Raw genomic sequence first — 17,784 nt, forward strand, 5'->3', positions numbered from 1 at the left:
TCGTCTTGACATGTATTCGTGTCAGAAGAAGCTTTCGAATTGTGGAACGATATTTTAAGTTCGATTCACGTAAACGACATCTGATGGTATTTATTCCAACATTCATACCCTTTTCACGAAGCTGATCCCGAGCTTGGCGCAATATTAGCATAGGATTTCGTTCAAACAGACGAATGATCGTCTTGTCCTCTCTCGACGTCGACGCACGGGTTGAGCCTCTCCCTGGCAAGTTGTCAACATTCCCTATTTCTTTGTACTGTTTCTGAACCCACTATTAAACGAATCACTTTGATTTTCTAATCACTTTTGAAGCCTGAATATACTCTGAGTTAATTTTGGTCCTTTTACGTGTAAAACTAAAAACACTGCCTCTTAACGCTTGAAATACTTCGCACACATTTTGAAAATTTCCACTCTAACCAAACCATAACGTCGGAATGACAATAGAGCATATACTGTGCAAACAGGTGCGCTTCAAGTTTTTCAACGTCATAAAATAGACGACGCTACGGCCAACCGTTTTCTATTAAGGCCGTACATTTTTTTTGTAGGACAGGCTGTAAGTTAAAAGTTAAATAAAGTAACAAATTTATGCAGCACACAAGCAATTTTTTATACAAATAGTTGTTCCAAAAATCCGTTAAAAAATATTTATGGCCTTAAAGAAGCTGATGCAATATTTATACAAATAATTTCTATTCAAGAGATAAATTCAGATATTATGCATAATTGCATGTAAAAAATGATAATTAATAAAATAGAAGACAACCTATGTGACTCACATGATATTTCGTGGTTCCGCGGGGCGCGCGTCTTATTTCATTCCTACCTTACGAGCCAGATAACACACTAATACAACTTTAAATAGCTCTCATTTAAACGTGATCTGCAATGGGAGTAGAAATATGCTTATAAGAGATAAGAAATTAACCAATCATAGTCGATTATTCTCCTTATATATTCCCCTTACATTCGAATATGATTGGCCAATTTCTTATTCTTACTTCTTATGAACATACTGCCCACTGTATACTAGACTTTAAAAATGTAGCTTTAGTATACATAAGCTTAGAAGAAAGATGTTATAGATTTTAATATTTCTTACAAGGCGTTGCAAACAAGTTCGCGTACTTCAGATTTTTGTTTTTCTTTCAGTAATAAGGTAAACCAGAAACTTTTGATCGAAGGATTTTGATAAAGGGACAACAGGAATAAATGTCCCTGCAAAGTCTATAAACACCATGAAATATTGGTAAATAGGATATAAATATATTATAACGACGCTACATAGATGTATACATAATATGCTTACTACACATAAAATATATGGTAATAACAAAGTTTAGTGAAAAAATAAGCTCTAAATAAAAATAAATCAACATTGAAATATTGGTAAATAGGATATAAACATGATTATAACGATATATAGATGTACGTGAGAGTACGCATAATATATTGATATCCTATTATATATATATTTAATTGCAACTCGTTTTTCCCGTCTCTTATTTATGTCCGTTTACGCGTTGTTTTAGTTCCTTGGTTCGCAATTAATTAAACCTTCAGCATAATTCGGGTCACTCGACATTAGAATTCTCGTGGAAAATTCTTAGCTCCCAGCCAAGAATTCGTAAGACATGTCGTATTTGATGAGCACCACGAGGGCAGATTGCTCAAACGCTTTCAATCTCGCTAAATGTTTAAAAGATCTTCCGCGTTTAATCCAACTAGCCGACTATGACTAAAATATGAGCAAAAATAATTTAAATTCGTAAAGAGCATACTTGGATTCCAATTACTTTTGCGCGGCACCGTAATCTTTTTGCTGAATGCTCTCTCTAACGTATCTGTCAAGAATGTTTTCTTCTTTTTTACGTACCTGATAATAAATTGGTATCTGAGGAGTCGAATGTCTGACGTTCATTCATACTTTTTAATCATAAAATTCATGTTAACGCAATGAATGTGCTGGCATTAACAAGCACATAAGTGACAAAAATCACACTCCCAACTGCAAATAACAGCCGAAGTTTAAAGCTCACTTTTCATTAGACATTTAACTAGAGCTTTTATAAGGTATTCTTGAAATCTATCAGTAACACGTACAAAATTGCCCTTAACATTTACACACTTATTTACGCGCTAAGCTTTCTTCAGTTGATGTTTCTCTGCCTATCACATCACATTTCTGGTATAATTTTTCATTTATATTATTTTTATCACGTAGCAGACCTTGCGTCAGCACTCGCCTTGTCCGTCATTCCGGTTCGGTTTCAGCATTTGCTCTTGCGATCCGATAACAATACCGGCGCGAAGGGAGATCTCTTAGTCGGATGTGTCAGCGAATCCGAAGTCGAGTGACTGCGGTTTCGGATATTCGCGAGGGGTAGCCACGCTAAATTCGTGCGGTAAAATAAAGCCTGGACAGAGGGGTCATCGATGCTCGAAGGACACATCCGCGTTGCTTCCGCACGCGCATTATATGGGTTACCAGTCCAAGGTCCTGCCTGAACCAAGCTCCGGGTTATCGTGCGAGCTCATGTGCGCGCCAGGTAACTCGCTGGCACTTCCTGTGACCTATATATCCCACTACTACTTTGCTGGTATTTACGGTAGAATTCCGCCGCGAGAGAGAGAGAGAAGATTCTCAACTATCTCTTTGGTAAATAACTCTGGTCAGGCTCTTCGATCTCTCTCGGCGAAACAAAGTGAACGACGCTAGTGCGCGTTCAGTGCGAGTTGCTCGCCTTCCTCGATTCTTCGCGAGTGCACGTCGACTGCCCTACCGACACGAAGTATCCCGATACAATCAGGATAAATTACGGCGGACGATCTGTGATCTCGTGAACGAAAGATGTTCGGACCGATTTCAAAACGATTTTTCTAATATCCTGTAATTGTTAACGACTGAAAATCGTGCGCACCGGCGAGTATTTCTCTTTAAGAGGCTTCTGCGTTATTCATGTTATCGCGGAGATGTTTTAAGCAGCAATTTAATGTATTGCCGTGAAAGTAAGAAAAAAGAAGTCTAGAGGAGAGAAGTGAGATAGGCGATATCCAAGGAAGAAGAGTAAAAACGCAGGGAGGAAGAGAGAAAGAGGGAGGAGTAAGTCGGACGGAGGTGAAGGTCGAGGTTTAACGCGAGAACCGACTGGCTGGCTGGCTGGAGCGACTCGTCGATGTAGCCTATCGATCTCAGGCGGATCCGCAGTGGTTCCCGGAGAGGAGGAAGTTGTTCCCGAACGTGCCTTCGCGCTCCACGACATCTGTCGATAAGTTATTCAATTCCGACGCTATTGGATTCCCCTTCCAACCCCCGGTGAATCCTCGGTCGCGGTCCGACTGTGCTCCTCGTCGTTACAGCGGCTCGACGGAGGACGAAATCATTTTTCGTTCGTCTCCTCGGCGCATGTGCGCCTTCGAAGTCTTGTTTTCCGGACGGGCGATTTCACGATCGGATAATCTCAACCTGGAGAAACCCGGAGAAGTAGCGAACGGGACACACGTGGTGCGCGACGTCCTCCACACAGTCGCATAAGATCGCGAGTATATCGAAAAGAGGAGCGTTCGCGCGTTTGTAATGAAATCGCGAGCCTGTGCTCTCGTGATAAGGAGCTTGCATCTGATTTGCGACGTTGCGGCCTCGCCCATTCATTATTGATGCTGTATGTAATGAGAGCCTCTCTTTCCCTCTCTCTCTTCCTCTCCCTCTCTCGCTCTCTCTCTCTCTTTCGCCACGCTACACATTGCAGAATACCAGTGGTGGATTAAAATTCATAGATATCCTTGAGAATGGATTCACACGAAGACTCTCAAGCAGTAACGGTACTTATCTCGAATATAGCTCATCGCTATTCTTCGAGCGGCGACGCTTGCCGAGGGAGATCTCGACAAATTTTTAAAATATGCGAATTCCTGCGCGTTACACGTTGAATTCACGTTGTAACGATGTCACTTAGCCACTCCGGAGATTTCTATTTTCTGCACATGTACAATACTCCTCTACATCGCGAGATACAAACGTGTGAGATGCAGACGTGCGATACATGTGCGGGAAAAAATACAGAATTGCAGATCGGCATCGCGCGACGACAACATGTTCGTTTGCGCGCGTCTCGTGCATAACGCGAGATGGCCGATTATGCGATCCGGCAATCCCAGCTGCCGCGAACGTACCTTATAATTATGAAATTAGCATTCGGTAAGACGAAGAAATTGAGAGATACGTTGGTCTGATTGACAGACGTACGTCGGCTGTGGCCTCGCGCAACATCTTGTGGTATCGCGGGTTTTTTCGGGTACCTCTCGCACGTCTCCCACGCAAGAATCGCACGTGCGAAGCGAAGGTAAGGCAGCGATCAAACTGTTTAATTCCATTATAATCAGTGTTACCTCTCTCTTTTTCTCTCTCTCTCCCTCCCATTTTCTTCTTATTTTTTTTGTTGCATTCATGGACGAAACGCATTAGCATGCCGTACTTGTGGGAACCTATGTTTGTATCACGCGTGAACGATGTATTAATAAGAGGCTCGTATCCGGTATTCCCGTTTTTCCTTTTTTGTTTCCTCCTTTTTCCTCTCACTTCTGCAACCATCGATAGATCATTCAAGGTCATCATCTGTGCGCGAAGTCGCGGAACGAACGTGCAATCGAATAATCGATACCAGAGCGGGAGGAGGTGGTATCAGTTGCAAAAAGCGCGAACGCCGCCGACATACCGCCGGCACGAGGTCCAGCGGAAACAGGTATCCGTCGATCGTGCCACGTGCCTCCGTCGTGAATGAAATAATAGATCTGGACCTCGTAAGGCCTTGCACGAATCCTGATGGTTTGTTACGCTAATACGAAGAAAACGATTCCTCGCTTTTTGCTACGTTAACGTCTTTTTTCCATCCTGCGGTTCGAATTTTGAAGGATGTCGATCGTGTATTTGTATTTTTATATTTTATATACTATTTTCCGATATATTGATTCGTTGATTTTGTACTGTGAATCTTGATACAGTATTTTGGGGACATTTCGGCACGTGGAAGATATCAAGTTTTTTTTTTTAATTTAGCAGCATTATATAACAGCTAGATTGAAATATAACTGAAACTCTTCGACTGTATGTATATATATTAAAAGTTATTACATGATCCATTGTGAAACAAATTAAAATTATATTAGCTTTATTTCTAACAAACTTGTTTATTAAATTAAAACTACGTGAGTAAATTATTCATGCTGGAATTAAAGAATATGATATAATACTTCTAACGTTTATATATATTAAGAAATGGATTAGATACAAAGCGCTATAAAAACTGTTATATATAACGCTATAAATATTGTTATATTTTAAGATTAAAAAGAGTATGTTTTAGGAATTTTGCTACGTGTCAAGGATATCCGTCTTCACATGTATTGTATATTACAAATGAAATTTGTACACTTATAACTTTCAGTGGTTGTATCGAGAAATATTAGCCCTCATCGAGTAGTGNAGACGGATTAATTTATTCTTAAATGCATCATATATACATATATGCAATTATTAAGAATAAATCATTTATATCGTATTGTGGCTACAAGGAAACATGTATGTGCAACCTAACACGATTTCCATCCAAATAAAATGATTTAAAGAAGTTATAAGTAAAAGAAATTATTTATTTGACGAGATCGTACGTTATTGTTTAATGAATGAATAGTGTATTGTACGAAAATCTGATACACATTTTAATATGATCTTCATAAAAACATTCGCTTCTAAACACAGAAGTATCCGACATCCGAACGTATCTGCATAGTTGTTTAAATTCTTCCGGTGTATACTATATATTATCTGATAATTTCTGCATGTTTAATAATCTTTGATCTCTCAATGCAAAATAACGGTAACTTCGTACAATTATGTACGTTGATGTGTGTTTCGACATATGGATATGTATAAAGTACGCATATTTAGTGAAATACTAGCGTGTGAATCTATTCGCCAGCATCGCGTAATTACAGTTCGGACGATGGTTATTCCATTATCTTGCACAAAAAGCTCGTGAATCGAATTCAAATTGAAGAATATCTAATGTTGCAATCAATCGATTAGAAATCGATTAGAAATAATCGAAACAGGTAGATAAAATGCTTGTTATATGTACTACATATCTCCAGATCTACGGCCGCACATGTACGACATTGAGAAGCATACGTTTACATTATTTATTAGTCAGATAAAGAGAATTAATCGCAAAGTTCGCAGAACCGGTCGTAGATTGGATGATATTCCAAACAGTTGATTGATTGCAGGCGGTTCTTATTATGTACAGTTTTTATTTTCACTTCACACACACACACACACATATTTTGTTAATAATTTCGTCGCGTGTACTATATTTTATTACATATATTATATTATATATCTATATTATTATTATTACGTATATTATTATTACATATATTATTATTACTTATTATCATTATTCTTTTTCTAATTACCTGTTAAAAAATTGCCTTATATTACAAATCCAGAAAGTTTTTCTCTCGACTCCGTTTTTGCCATTTAACTCGGATATTTCTTTACTGTTTACGACGGGAAAATTAAAATAATATTGAGAGATAATGTAACATTATGTTGTAATATGCGAAGTATAGAAAATTGCACATGTGTTTAAATAATTGCCAGTTTAAACGCAGTTACGTGTATATGGTAAATTGATTACAATGACCACAATCATGCGACCGGTTTATTTTTTACTTCTTAATCTACATACTTACATTAACATAAAGAGTCGGATTTTTATTCACGTCACGTCCATAATTCGTTCTTTACATGACAACGTTATGGACGTAATTTTTCTGTTTTTCTATTTTTCCGCGTAGAGAGTTGAATAACGCGTTTTGTTGTTGAGAATAAAATCTGTTTTAACGTTGATAGTTCATTCGATCGTGTAACATTGAAGTGATCAAACTTTTAACTTCAAAACACGGGAGCCAATTTATGGACAGTTATGTCGTGATCATGTTTAATATTAATTAATGTTTTTGAATATATAGAAAATTATTAATAAATGATTAAACTAACCAGTTGATATCAAAATTTAAACAGAGGAGAATATCAATAATCAACAATGCACGTCCTCGATTAAATAAATAAATAATTAGGACATCAATATTAATATCGGTCAGATTAAAATGTTGTTTAAACTTGTTTCTTCACGAAACAATAAAATATCCTAGAAAAATGCGAGATATTGCTACAGAGGCACTTCATGATAAAACTCACAGTGCATTAAATTTAGTCGATAATTACGAATGCGCTTGCTTTACATTTTTTATTTAACATCATTAACTGCACACAGACAAGGTTTTGTTAATTTTATGGGCTTAAATTACAGGCAATTTCCGCTCGATTTTTGTTCTTCCGCAATAACGCGATGACGTGTTGTTAGAGTTCGTCGTAGTGGTTTAGCTATTATATCAAATTAACGATTAAAAATATTTTGTAAATAAATTTTATTGACAGTTGAAACAAAAGGATCCGTTTGATTAGTGGCAAAATTTATCAATTTATTTCCTTTTTCGAATGCGATAAGCAATTGTTGCATAAGGTAAGTGGTACGAGCATATATCGCAATTTACGTTAATGACATAATTAAAGAAACAACCGACACAGAAGGTTAGACATTAAGTGAATTACAGTGATTCATTTATGCAATTATGGCAATCGTTAAATGAAGGCCACGCGAAAGTCGTTCTATTTAATGTCTGCATATTGAAATTACGCGATACGTAAGAACATTTGATCTCGTTTAGTTGATCTTGTGCTAAAATAGCATTGACCTCACGTAAGAAAAACTGCACGTATATATCCTATTATAGAAGATGTATCGATGAGATGATCTCGTATGCAACAATTACTCGTAACATTTCATTTTGTAATTTGTTTATGTGCAGAAGCTTCCGTATATGATGCACAAGAGCATAAAATTTCATCAGTCAGAGTTTGCGACTGATCGACCGTGACCGAAGGGTCACATAATTTGTACATTCGAGCTTTGCAAGAAACATAACAAATCATTTTAAAACACATTTCATAGACAATAACCAATAAGTTGTAATGTTTGTGCGAATATAAGTATCTTTGAGATAATTCCGGTATGTTTCGACTATGACTAATTTGAATAAAAAACAGCTGACCATTGCAGTTTAAACTTGACTATTGAAACACGCGTTAATTCTGCTTTTATAGCTATTATATTTATTCATTTATTTATTTTTTAAAGAGAAGGCTTCCCTTAGCCACATACAGTAGAAATAACATACCTAGCTTAGAAGTAAATAAATGATAATAATAATATTAAATAGTACTAGCCAAAATACTCGTATGCATGTTGACATAAATTGGCTTGTATTTGACTATCACGAATCACTTCTCAGATTTGTTAAATTACCGAACTATTCTTTCCTCTTTATTCTTGTTATTTTCGACGGGCAAATATTGTCGAGATACTTCGAAGTACTAGGAAATTCCTCCCAAACTTCGCCTCGTGTAGAAATCCAAGGAAATGCTCTTTCGCGCAAGAACGCAGAGTGTGAAGGAGTTACGCTAATCTGATTAGTGTAAACGTGTACGACATAACCGTTTAACGATTTACTTCTCTACAGCAAATCCAATTATTCATTATATGTAATTGCACCACGATCATTAAACTATTCGTATCCATCACAGTCGCGTGATTATGAAATCGCACCCGGTACATTCGCCGGCAAAAACTCACAAGCCGATCGTACAATTTAACGTCGACTAACGTTGACGTTGATTACAAGTAATGTCAGTCATGGTGTCAACGATGCGTTGGAAATGCTTAATTTTTTAATGTTTCTCGATTTAAAAAATGCTGCGATCTGATCTTTACGATCGTCCGATTACGAGATTCTTCGACTAAATATATACATATGATCACGACTAACTTTTTATGCGTTACGTAAACGATTCCAGTAACGTATAATAACGTAAAGATATTTAAAACGTAAGATATTTAATCATTCCACTATTTAGCCCGGGTAACATTGCTAATCGCGCAGGAATCTACGACGCGACCAGCGCCCAACCAGGAATATATCTTTGATTGCGTACGAAATCTCTATTTCTTCCTGAAAGGTTCTATTTCCCTTGTTTCTATGAATTGAGTCACGGAAGGAAAATTCGCTGCATGCGGTCGAGTCAATGAGAGTACATGCGATTTATCTTGCTAACGTCAAAAATATGCGTCAAGTCAATTATGTTTTTGCGCACGCTGTATGTCATTAAAACTGTCCACGTGAGTCAGTAGAAACTCTTAAGTTCTCATGAGTTAGAATTGCATCGATTATTACACTGATAGGAATTTCGAGATTGTTAGAGATTGTTACTTCGAGAAATGAAATTGCGAGCATGGAAGAATTTCGAAAATAGAAATACGAATAGCGTATTGATTCGCTTATCTTGAAAAAAAATGCTGAAATAATAATATCAAAGTATAGACTTTCACTTTAGAATTACGGAACAGATTACAATTACAAAAAATCATGTTGATTCTGAAAGGAATAAACGTCCAATATGGTCGGAGAAACTTAATTATTTCGGCATAATCCCGAAATTAAACCGAGCTTCGTGTATGATTTTTTAATAAATAATAACGTCCGTCGAAACTTCGAATGTAATTAACAGCACATGCTAAATCCGCAGTATAGTAAGGTTCGAAATAAGCACGGTACGCTGTTCACAAAAATTGAGTCGACTGGATATCCTTGAGATTCCGATAATGTAATCGAGCTAGTTGATTTTGCGCGCGTCTGCATCTGGCACAATACATCGATATCATTTCAATACTTCGTAAAAATATATTCTACTCGTTAGAATTTCAAAACTACGAAGATGCGCTACGATGCGTAGTTTATGCATGCGTAGTTTCACAACGGGAGAATATATTATTGAGAAAAGGATTACTGGTATTATATTCAAAAAAAGTCTAGTAACATATACAATCGAGAAAATGATTTTGTACAAGTAGCTAATGCAAAACAAATGTAATGTAAACCAAAATCCAATAGTTAAAATATAATATGCAGCAACGTACGCGAGCAGAAAAGAAACGGGAGAATTCAAGGAGAAACTTCTCAAGCTAAAACAGACTCGTAAATTATATCGTTTCTATGGTAACCTTTATAGAAATCTTCTTCTTACATGCATGTTAATTTAATCGAATGATAAGTTTCTCATTAGCGCAAAAGTCATAAATTCAGTGCATTAATGAATTCATGATAAATCGTTTTTCGCATCGTCAAGAGAAAAAAATATGACTAAAATCAAAGATAAACGAGATAAGCACGCAAAGAGAGGAGCAAGTTTTTCCATGAAAAAAAAATATCGTCGTTTTGTCTCCGGATTGCATTGAAGAATGTATTAAAAAATTTCCGCCAGGCACATGTGATGATAGTGGGATTTTTGCACAAATTATCCAACTTTTCCTTTTCATTGTCAACTATTGATTAGACCTTAACATCACTCTCTTTAACGCTCTCATTATTTCATAAAAGACAAGACTCTTCCTCTTATCCTTTACTAATTTTGCTAATCTCGCTAATTAATAATCTTGTTAATTAATTGTCAGTTAAAGGTGAAATTTTCACGAAGAAAGAAAGCAGATTCTGTATTTGAGAGACAAATTTCAACTGGTATATAATTGCTTATGCATACGATTTATAAATAAAACTTCGTTCGACTGGAAGTGAGAGCTCGTTCTAAAAACGGCTGAGGATTCCCTACGTAAACGTCAATGCGGTTTTCTGTGGGTTTCCTGCTCTTCGATTACGTGGCCTTCGAGGAACGAGACGCTCGACGTCAGGAAAAAGGATCAGGAGTCGCTGAGCGGGGAACTCTGCGATAAAAATCGTTGGAATTGCGAGCCTGTTCGACTATTCCTTATCCACCCCCACTCGTAGGTGCCAACAGAGTGGCGAGAGCAGAAATATAAACACCATCGCAGATTGTGCCGCGAAATCGTCGATTCCGAACGCGACTGCCGTCCAGGCCTAGAGTGTCGAAAGTGCTCGATTGGTTTGAAAGTGTCTCTAAGAACATCGCGAAAATGTTTCTGGTGCAGTCGGCGATTTTCAGCGCACTTCTTGTCGGCCTCGCTACGTCCGCTAATTCCGATACGGAATTGCAGCTGCTCCATGTGGTAAAAAATTATTTCATTTTTTCATAGATTCGTCTTCTTGTGATTCGCAAGATATTTTTTCCGAAAAGAAGATCGTGCGAACCGTTACGAAATACCATCGTTTTCGAGGATTTAATATCTACTTTCTACTCGTGAATATACGATAAAATCGCGTTCGTTCGATATCCGTTTCTTCTACGAGAGTGAAACGAGTGTTCGTTTTAAACTTGTATCAAATAAATCACTAGTACACTCGCGTCGTGAAATCCGCACATGTGAATGTGACATCGAAAGAGAAAAAGAAAGAGAGAAGTTTTCGAAAGAAATTAAGAAGTTAAGGGCAAGTGATCATCCCTCGTGCGAGACAAGTAACAAAACATTTGCATTATCAAGACCGTCGTCTGGATCGCGTGACAGTGATGATAATAGATGACGACGATATAACTTACAAGAATGTTCTCTGTTTCGAAGGTATTTCGCCACGGGGACAAAGTGCCTCATCGTGAGTTCCAAAACTACCCCAACGACCCATATCGCGACCATTCTTACTATCCAATGGGAAGCGGCGACTTGACCAACGTAAGTAGAAACTACGGCGATTGATAGGAGACACTATGTTGCGTAATTAAGCATGTAGATTCGTTCATTAATTTTGCTATATTAGCGATTTCATTATTCGACGGTGTCAGAAACATAATATATGTTATGCTGTATTATCGTTGTATATAATATTTTTGAGACGATAATATCCTTTGAGATAAATTAAACAGCGTGGAGCTTGTAAAGTTGTTTTTTCTGCAACGTTCTCATCGGTTTTATAATTTCGCTCTTACGTAATGCGTAACACGAGCGTTCGACGTTCTTATCTTTCGAATTCTGTCTTCTAATACTTCGAGAAAGAATGTCTGCGAAATAAAAGGGTAAATAAAAAAAAAACTTTAAAGAAGGCTTTCACAGCAGAAATGATTTGTATTTTGCTAAAGCGCGTAGAAGGTTCATTTCTGAGAAAGATAGACTTTGAATCACAAGCGGTGCTTTATAATTCCTAAGATATTTTTAGTTAAAAATATATGATTAAAAGTAAAAATGAGAAAATTTTGTAGAATATTTTAAAATAATATTATCTCACACACAGTATACGAGGCCTGTCCCAAAAGTTCGATCTCTGCGTTTTACTTTACTTACTTTCTTTGTCCTCGGGTATTCTGTTGTGGAAAACAAGCATTCAATATTTAGGGAGGACTTTGAGGAGTATTCCTACGAAGTGGCACGACCCAACAGCTGTTGTGTGAGCGTCGAAAATTCCGAACGTCGTATTTCACAATGACCGAGCGAGTTAAGCAGAAAATTTGCATTAAATTTTGCCAAAAACTTGGCCGCACATGTTCCAAGACAATCGGTATGATCCGTAAAGTTTACAGTAAGACTCTATGAATGATACAAAAATAAAAGAGTGGTTTAGACGATTCAAATATGGCCGTGTCTCGTGAAGGCAATATTCACTGTCTTCGACTAGGAAGGTGTTGTACACTACGAATATGCTTCAGAACGTTGCGCAATAAACAAGGAATATTACTTGGAAGTTCTTAAACGATTTTGTGACGCAGTGATGAGGAAACAGCCGCATTTGTGGAAAAGTAGAAACTGGCTGCTGCATTATGATACGCACCTATTCATTCATCTCACCTGATTCAGGATTTTTTGACTAAAGACGGCATTGTCCAACTTCGCCAACTCCAGTACAGTCCAAATATAGCCTCATGTGACTTCTAGTTTTTAAATTAAAAAATCCGTTGAAGAGTAAAAGATTTGACAATGTTGAGGAAATAAAACGAAATGCGACGAGGAAGTTGCTGGCTATCACAAAAAACAACTTCCAGGACTGTTTCCGGAAATGGGTGGACCGCTGGAAGATCATTGCTTCGAATGGAGACTGCTTTGAAAGCGATATTGTTCATATCACTTCAGAGTAGGTCTTTCTCGTGATATAGGCAGAGGTTGGATACTTTTGGGATAGACCTGGTACATCTTACTATGTTCAAAAACAGTAGTAGTAAAATGTATTCACATTTCTTTGCTGTATTCGCTACACTATAAATCCAACTGTGATTTTAACTGAGGTTTTTCTTACACATTTCCTGCCGTTTTAAATCATGTCATTCAACATGATTGGACGTGTTAACATATAATTTAACACGATTAAAAATTTTAAATGATGTACGTAACCTAAAACGATAAGAAATACGTAAAAAGGTCTTCAGTCAAATATATATTTTTACGTTTATGTATGTAAAAATAACACATAACTACGCTTAACAGTGTATACTTTATCGAAATGCGTTACTAATGCGGTCTTTAACTTCTAAATCAGATTTCAAAATTTCAAGCTTTAAAAGCAAACTTGCAACTATTCGAATTTCTTACTATTGTCGGAAAAGAAGGTAAAAGAAAATAAATTGACTTCTTAATAAAATATTCTGTATTTTAGTACATGGTAGACACATCATTTCAGAAAAGTTTTTTTCTTCTTCTTATGTTAGGTTTTTCAGAAAAGTGGAAAATATTAAAGATTTTATAGAGAGAGAGAGAGAGATTTTTCTTATATACTTCATTTTAGTGTACAAATTATTGAACATTAACTGAAAATATCTTAGAAAATATAACAGAGTACCATCTAAGTCTAAAACATATTTTATTTAAATATTAATCCTCCATAACATCGAAGTCATTCGCGTTGTATAAATCACTCTAAAAATCTATTATAAAATATAATTAAATCTTCATTTCTATCTTCATTTCTATAACGTACTTGTTCCGAACGACTGGAGATATAGCTATTCTCGAAGTTGAAGAGATCGGGTGTAGAAAAACACTCATATGTTTCTTCGATGTTTCTTCGCTTTTATACGAATCTACTTGATATCAATCTAAATTATAATGTCTTTCATTGCAATTAGCAAGGCAAGATGCGGGAATACAAGATCGGGACGATGCTGCGCGAGAGGTATGATCAATTTATCGGTCCGGATTATTGGCCGGCCAAGATCTACGCCCGATCCACGGAGGTCCCGCGGACCCAGCTGTCTCTCCAGTTAGTCCTGGCAGGATTATTCCCGCCCTCCGAGAAGCAAACCTGGAATCCGCACTTGCCCTGGATTCCAGCTTGGTCGTTCTTCTTGCGGTATGAGGTTGACAACCTCTTGTTTCCGCATTACTGTTATCGGTGAATAACTTTACAGAATATCGATCGCGGGACGATAACAGGCTCGAGGATCCTTAAATCTTTCGCCTCGAGTCTTCCTTACGCCAATTTTGTCCCTACTTATTGGAATCATAAATGTCCCTCTTTCCTATTTTGAGTTCAACTCTGCGCGCAGTTCCGATAATGTTCTTCTGATTTCCGAATCGCACGACCTATTCTCGACTGTTATTGATTTTTAGATACAAAGAAGAATACAGACGATTCCTTCAGCTAGACAGCACGAAGCAAATGATTAATAAATACAAGAGCGTGATGGATTATTTGACGGACCACTCCGGCAAATTGATTGACAATACGGGGGCGGTCGCCCACATATATAATCTATTGAAGGAAGAGGTAGGCGAACGAGCGTCTCGACAGTAGCAAATCGACCGAAAAGAGCACGTTTATCCGAATTCCAAATTTAACGCGAATTATTTCCAGGCGGCGCAAAACCTAACGCTGCCAAGATGGACGGAGAACGTTTTCCCGAATCCAATGCAAGATATAATAGAATTGGACTTCAAACTTCGATCGTATACGAAGACTCTGAGGAGATTAAATGGAGGTTAGCACAGTTTCTGCATAATCCACACATCTGATCGTACTGTTTAGAAATGAAACCGCGCAATTTCTAACCACAACGTCATCCGCAGGTATATTGCTTCGCAAGATGGTGGACGATATTCAGGAACACCGAGCGGGAAAATTGTCAAGCGACAGGAAAGCTTCCCTATTTGGCAGTCACGAAGTCAACATAGCTGCAGTTGCCTACGCTCTAGGAACGAACGAACCAACGGTACCCGCTTATGGCTCTGCAATCATTTTGGAAACTCATCGCGATAAGAAAGGATCCTATTATGTTCGGGTACGTTACACCTGTCACATATATCAAATAAATGATTGTAGAATTAAATCGATCCACACTGCTAAATTTTCGCACAAAGCGAAATGACAAGTAGCGAATGACAAATTCTGTAATACCAGCAAAAAGAGATCGATTTTCTCCTGTTTTCATCACTTGTTACATATCTTTTTATTCTCCGCTGAGCACGTATTACATGCCCAGCATGTACATGTATTAAAATACGAGAGAAAATCTAGGGAATAACTAAAAGATTCTAGTCGGAATCGATTCCGAATAATACGTGCCCTGATAATGGTGCTTTCAATTCTCATACGAATACATATCGGGGATTTATATCGTTTACGTATCTTGTCTCCAACAGGTCATACTATGGACTGGCGTTACCGAGCAACTGATCGTCCAAACAATCCCCGGCTGCGCGGAATTATGTCCTTTTGAAAAGTTTCTTGGCATTGTGAAGGACGTTCTGCCGAACGACGATGAGTATTACTGTCATAAGAATAAAACAACGGACGACTTGAAGCCGAATGCGCATCATCGGTCATCGGCGGCGAGCATCGCCGACGACAGGATTTGGCGGCATATCTTCCTCGTGGTTTTACTCGCGTTCACATCGAAATTCGTGCAGAAGTGATTTCCAGTCGCGAGAAACGCGGTATATATTCTAGATATTTATTTATTTCGGTACTTCCGCGCGACTAAGCAAAGCAAAGGAACAGTGATGTAATCCTTAACCGGGGGAATAGTTGTGAAAATAATCAGCGGCTCGCCGATAGCCGTATCGGAAATACCTTACCGAACTATGAGAGTACCCCGGGTAAAGCCCAGAGAGGTTGCGGCTATACATTTCACTGCGTACGTTGCGGTTATCGCGTTGATGTATTTTACCGCATACATTGTTATATGTCGCGTTGTACACAAATTCTGTACATATGTAAATAGATGTAGGTACACCGATCTTATTTGATAATAGCCAATATCACAGCATGTTCAAAGTAAATCCCTCACTCGTGATATCAAAAGCGCTGGAGCCGGGAAGCCCACGTTGCACTCGATCAATCGTTCGTAGATGTATGTAATTAAATATTGTCGATAGAGGTCATTTCAGATATCCACCGACATTTTTCTCACTGCCGTACGAGCATCTAGGAACCGCGTCACTACATTAATATTATCACTCATTCCGATTAAAACATTATTTATAGCCATGCATGGAAATCAATAAAGATCTGGTAATAATAAGTTGAAGTCTCAAAATACGTTTTCTCTGTCCGCCCAACGTGTCGCTGTAGATGTACAAAATAGATACGGTTTACGGCGACAAGAACTAGGTTACGTATTAAATGCGCGATTAAATTGTTACAAAGGGCTAGTAATAGAATAGTGCAACGAGCAGAAGCTGCATAAAGTATAAGCGTCAGTTTGACAACTATTTTAATGTTGCAAATACCGTAATTGGGTTAAGCTCCCCATTTGGCGAACGCGAAATTGGAGCGAATTCGATTCCGAAATGAACGGACCGGTTCTCCTATTTTTGCCGAGGTGAAGAGTTCAAGAACCTGAACGCGGTCGTACGGTTAGCCCGACGTTTCGCGTAGATGCGCGAAGTAGAAATAGACGTCGCGATTTCGATCGACGTATCCATCGCGTCGATTTAGAGCGCCGTTAAAATTGCAAAAGAGGAGAGACGGGAATTTATTCCTACGTGACATTTAATATTTACGGCGCGCTAAATCGCGATGGAAAAAGTCTGAGAAGCATCGCCGCCGTCGCTGCCGCGTGATTCTCGCGCGATCCTTCGCGTTTTCCGCTCGGCGTGGAATCAAGTATCCCGGCGCAGATACGCGCCAGGAGGGGTCTCTGCACTTTCGTTACGGTGATTCACCTTGCGTGGCGAAACCGCGAATGCGTGTGCATCTGATGCACACTCGTTACGGAACATGTTTCGTATCAAGTGCGTTATTTACATAACGACGGCTCTTGACAGCGCGTTGCGCGAGGTATCATCGGACAAATAACACGCTTGTTTTATGCTCTCCTGCTATCAAGAAAATGAATACGTCCAACAGTCGCGGATTAAAACGGTATATAAAGAATTAACGCGACGAATCCTATCTTCCTTTTTGACTTGAAATAGCGAATACTAAAAGCGGTAGCGATGATATAAACTCCGTGAATTATTTCGAACAGGAGTGTCTCACTTATTTTCCGCTATTATGAGTTTCTATTTTCCAATCGTGCTGTATCAGCTTTCAATTTAAAATAGTGGTAGCGCTGAGCGTATTTTCCAATGGCACATCAAGGGGGCCACTTATAAATTTAATATTTATCAAGCAAAGTTATGTTTCTATATATTTATTTCAATACCTAAAGAACAAATGTTAATTTGGAACGAAGTTGAGGTAGACATATATATACAATATATTACACAAATACGAAAATATTATTTTTTATTTTCCGTATGAATGCTATTTTTAATTTTTGATGCATTA

At 37.9% G+C, this 17,784-nt stretch overlaps 2 protein-coding genes across 5 annotated transcripts in view; one reads left to right on the top strand and one right to left on the bottom strand.

The window, feature by feature from the left end:
• The window catches only part of LOC106742017, a 139,958-nt gene that overhangs the window by 117,448 nt on the left and 4,726 nt on the right, over positions 1-17,784 (bottom strand). The gene's annotated exons all lie outside the window — the stretch shown is intronic.
• Positions 11,069-16,479, top strand: LOC106742018 (venom acid phosphatase Acph-1-like). The gene is made up of 7 exons (XM_014614587.1): positions 11,069-11,204; positions 11,655-11,762; positions 14,141-14,406; positions 14,625-14,781; positions 14,869-14,992; positions 15,081-15,292; positions 15,654-16,479. Exons 1-7 carry the CDS (start codon positions 11,112-11,114, stop codon positions 15,924-15,926), a joined length of 1,233 nt encoding a protein of 410 aa, XP_014470073.1. The 5' UTR covers positions 11,069-11,111; the 3' UTR covers positions 15,927-16,479.

The sequence above is a fragment of the Dinoponera quadriceps genome, unplaced genomic scaffold, assembly GCF_001313825.1.
Source record: "Dinoponera quadriceps isolate SergipeBrazil2010 unplaced genomic scaffold, ASM131382v1 scaffold696, whole genome shotgun sequence".
Classification (NCBI taxonomy): domain Eukaryota; kingdom Metazoa; phylum Arthropoda; class Insecta; order Hymenoptera; family Formicidae; genus Dinoponera; species Dinoponera quadriceps.

Bases quoted from the DNA above. Each gene is read 5' to 3' on its own strand.
- LOC106742018 (XM_014614587.1), top strand. From the start codon at position 11,112: ATGTTTCTGGTGCAGTCGGCGATTTTCAGCGCACTTCTTGTCGGCCTC. The intron at 11,205-11,654 runs GTAAAAAATTAT...TCTGTTTCGAAG, and splicing joins AATTGCAGCTGCTCCATGTG to GTATTTCGCCACGGGGACAA. The intron at 14,782-14,868 runs GTAGGCGAACGA...AATTATTTCCAG, and splicing joins ATAATCTATTGAAGGAAGAG to GCGGCGCAAAACCTAACGCT.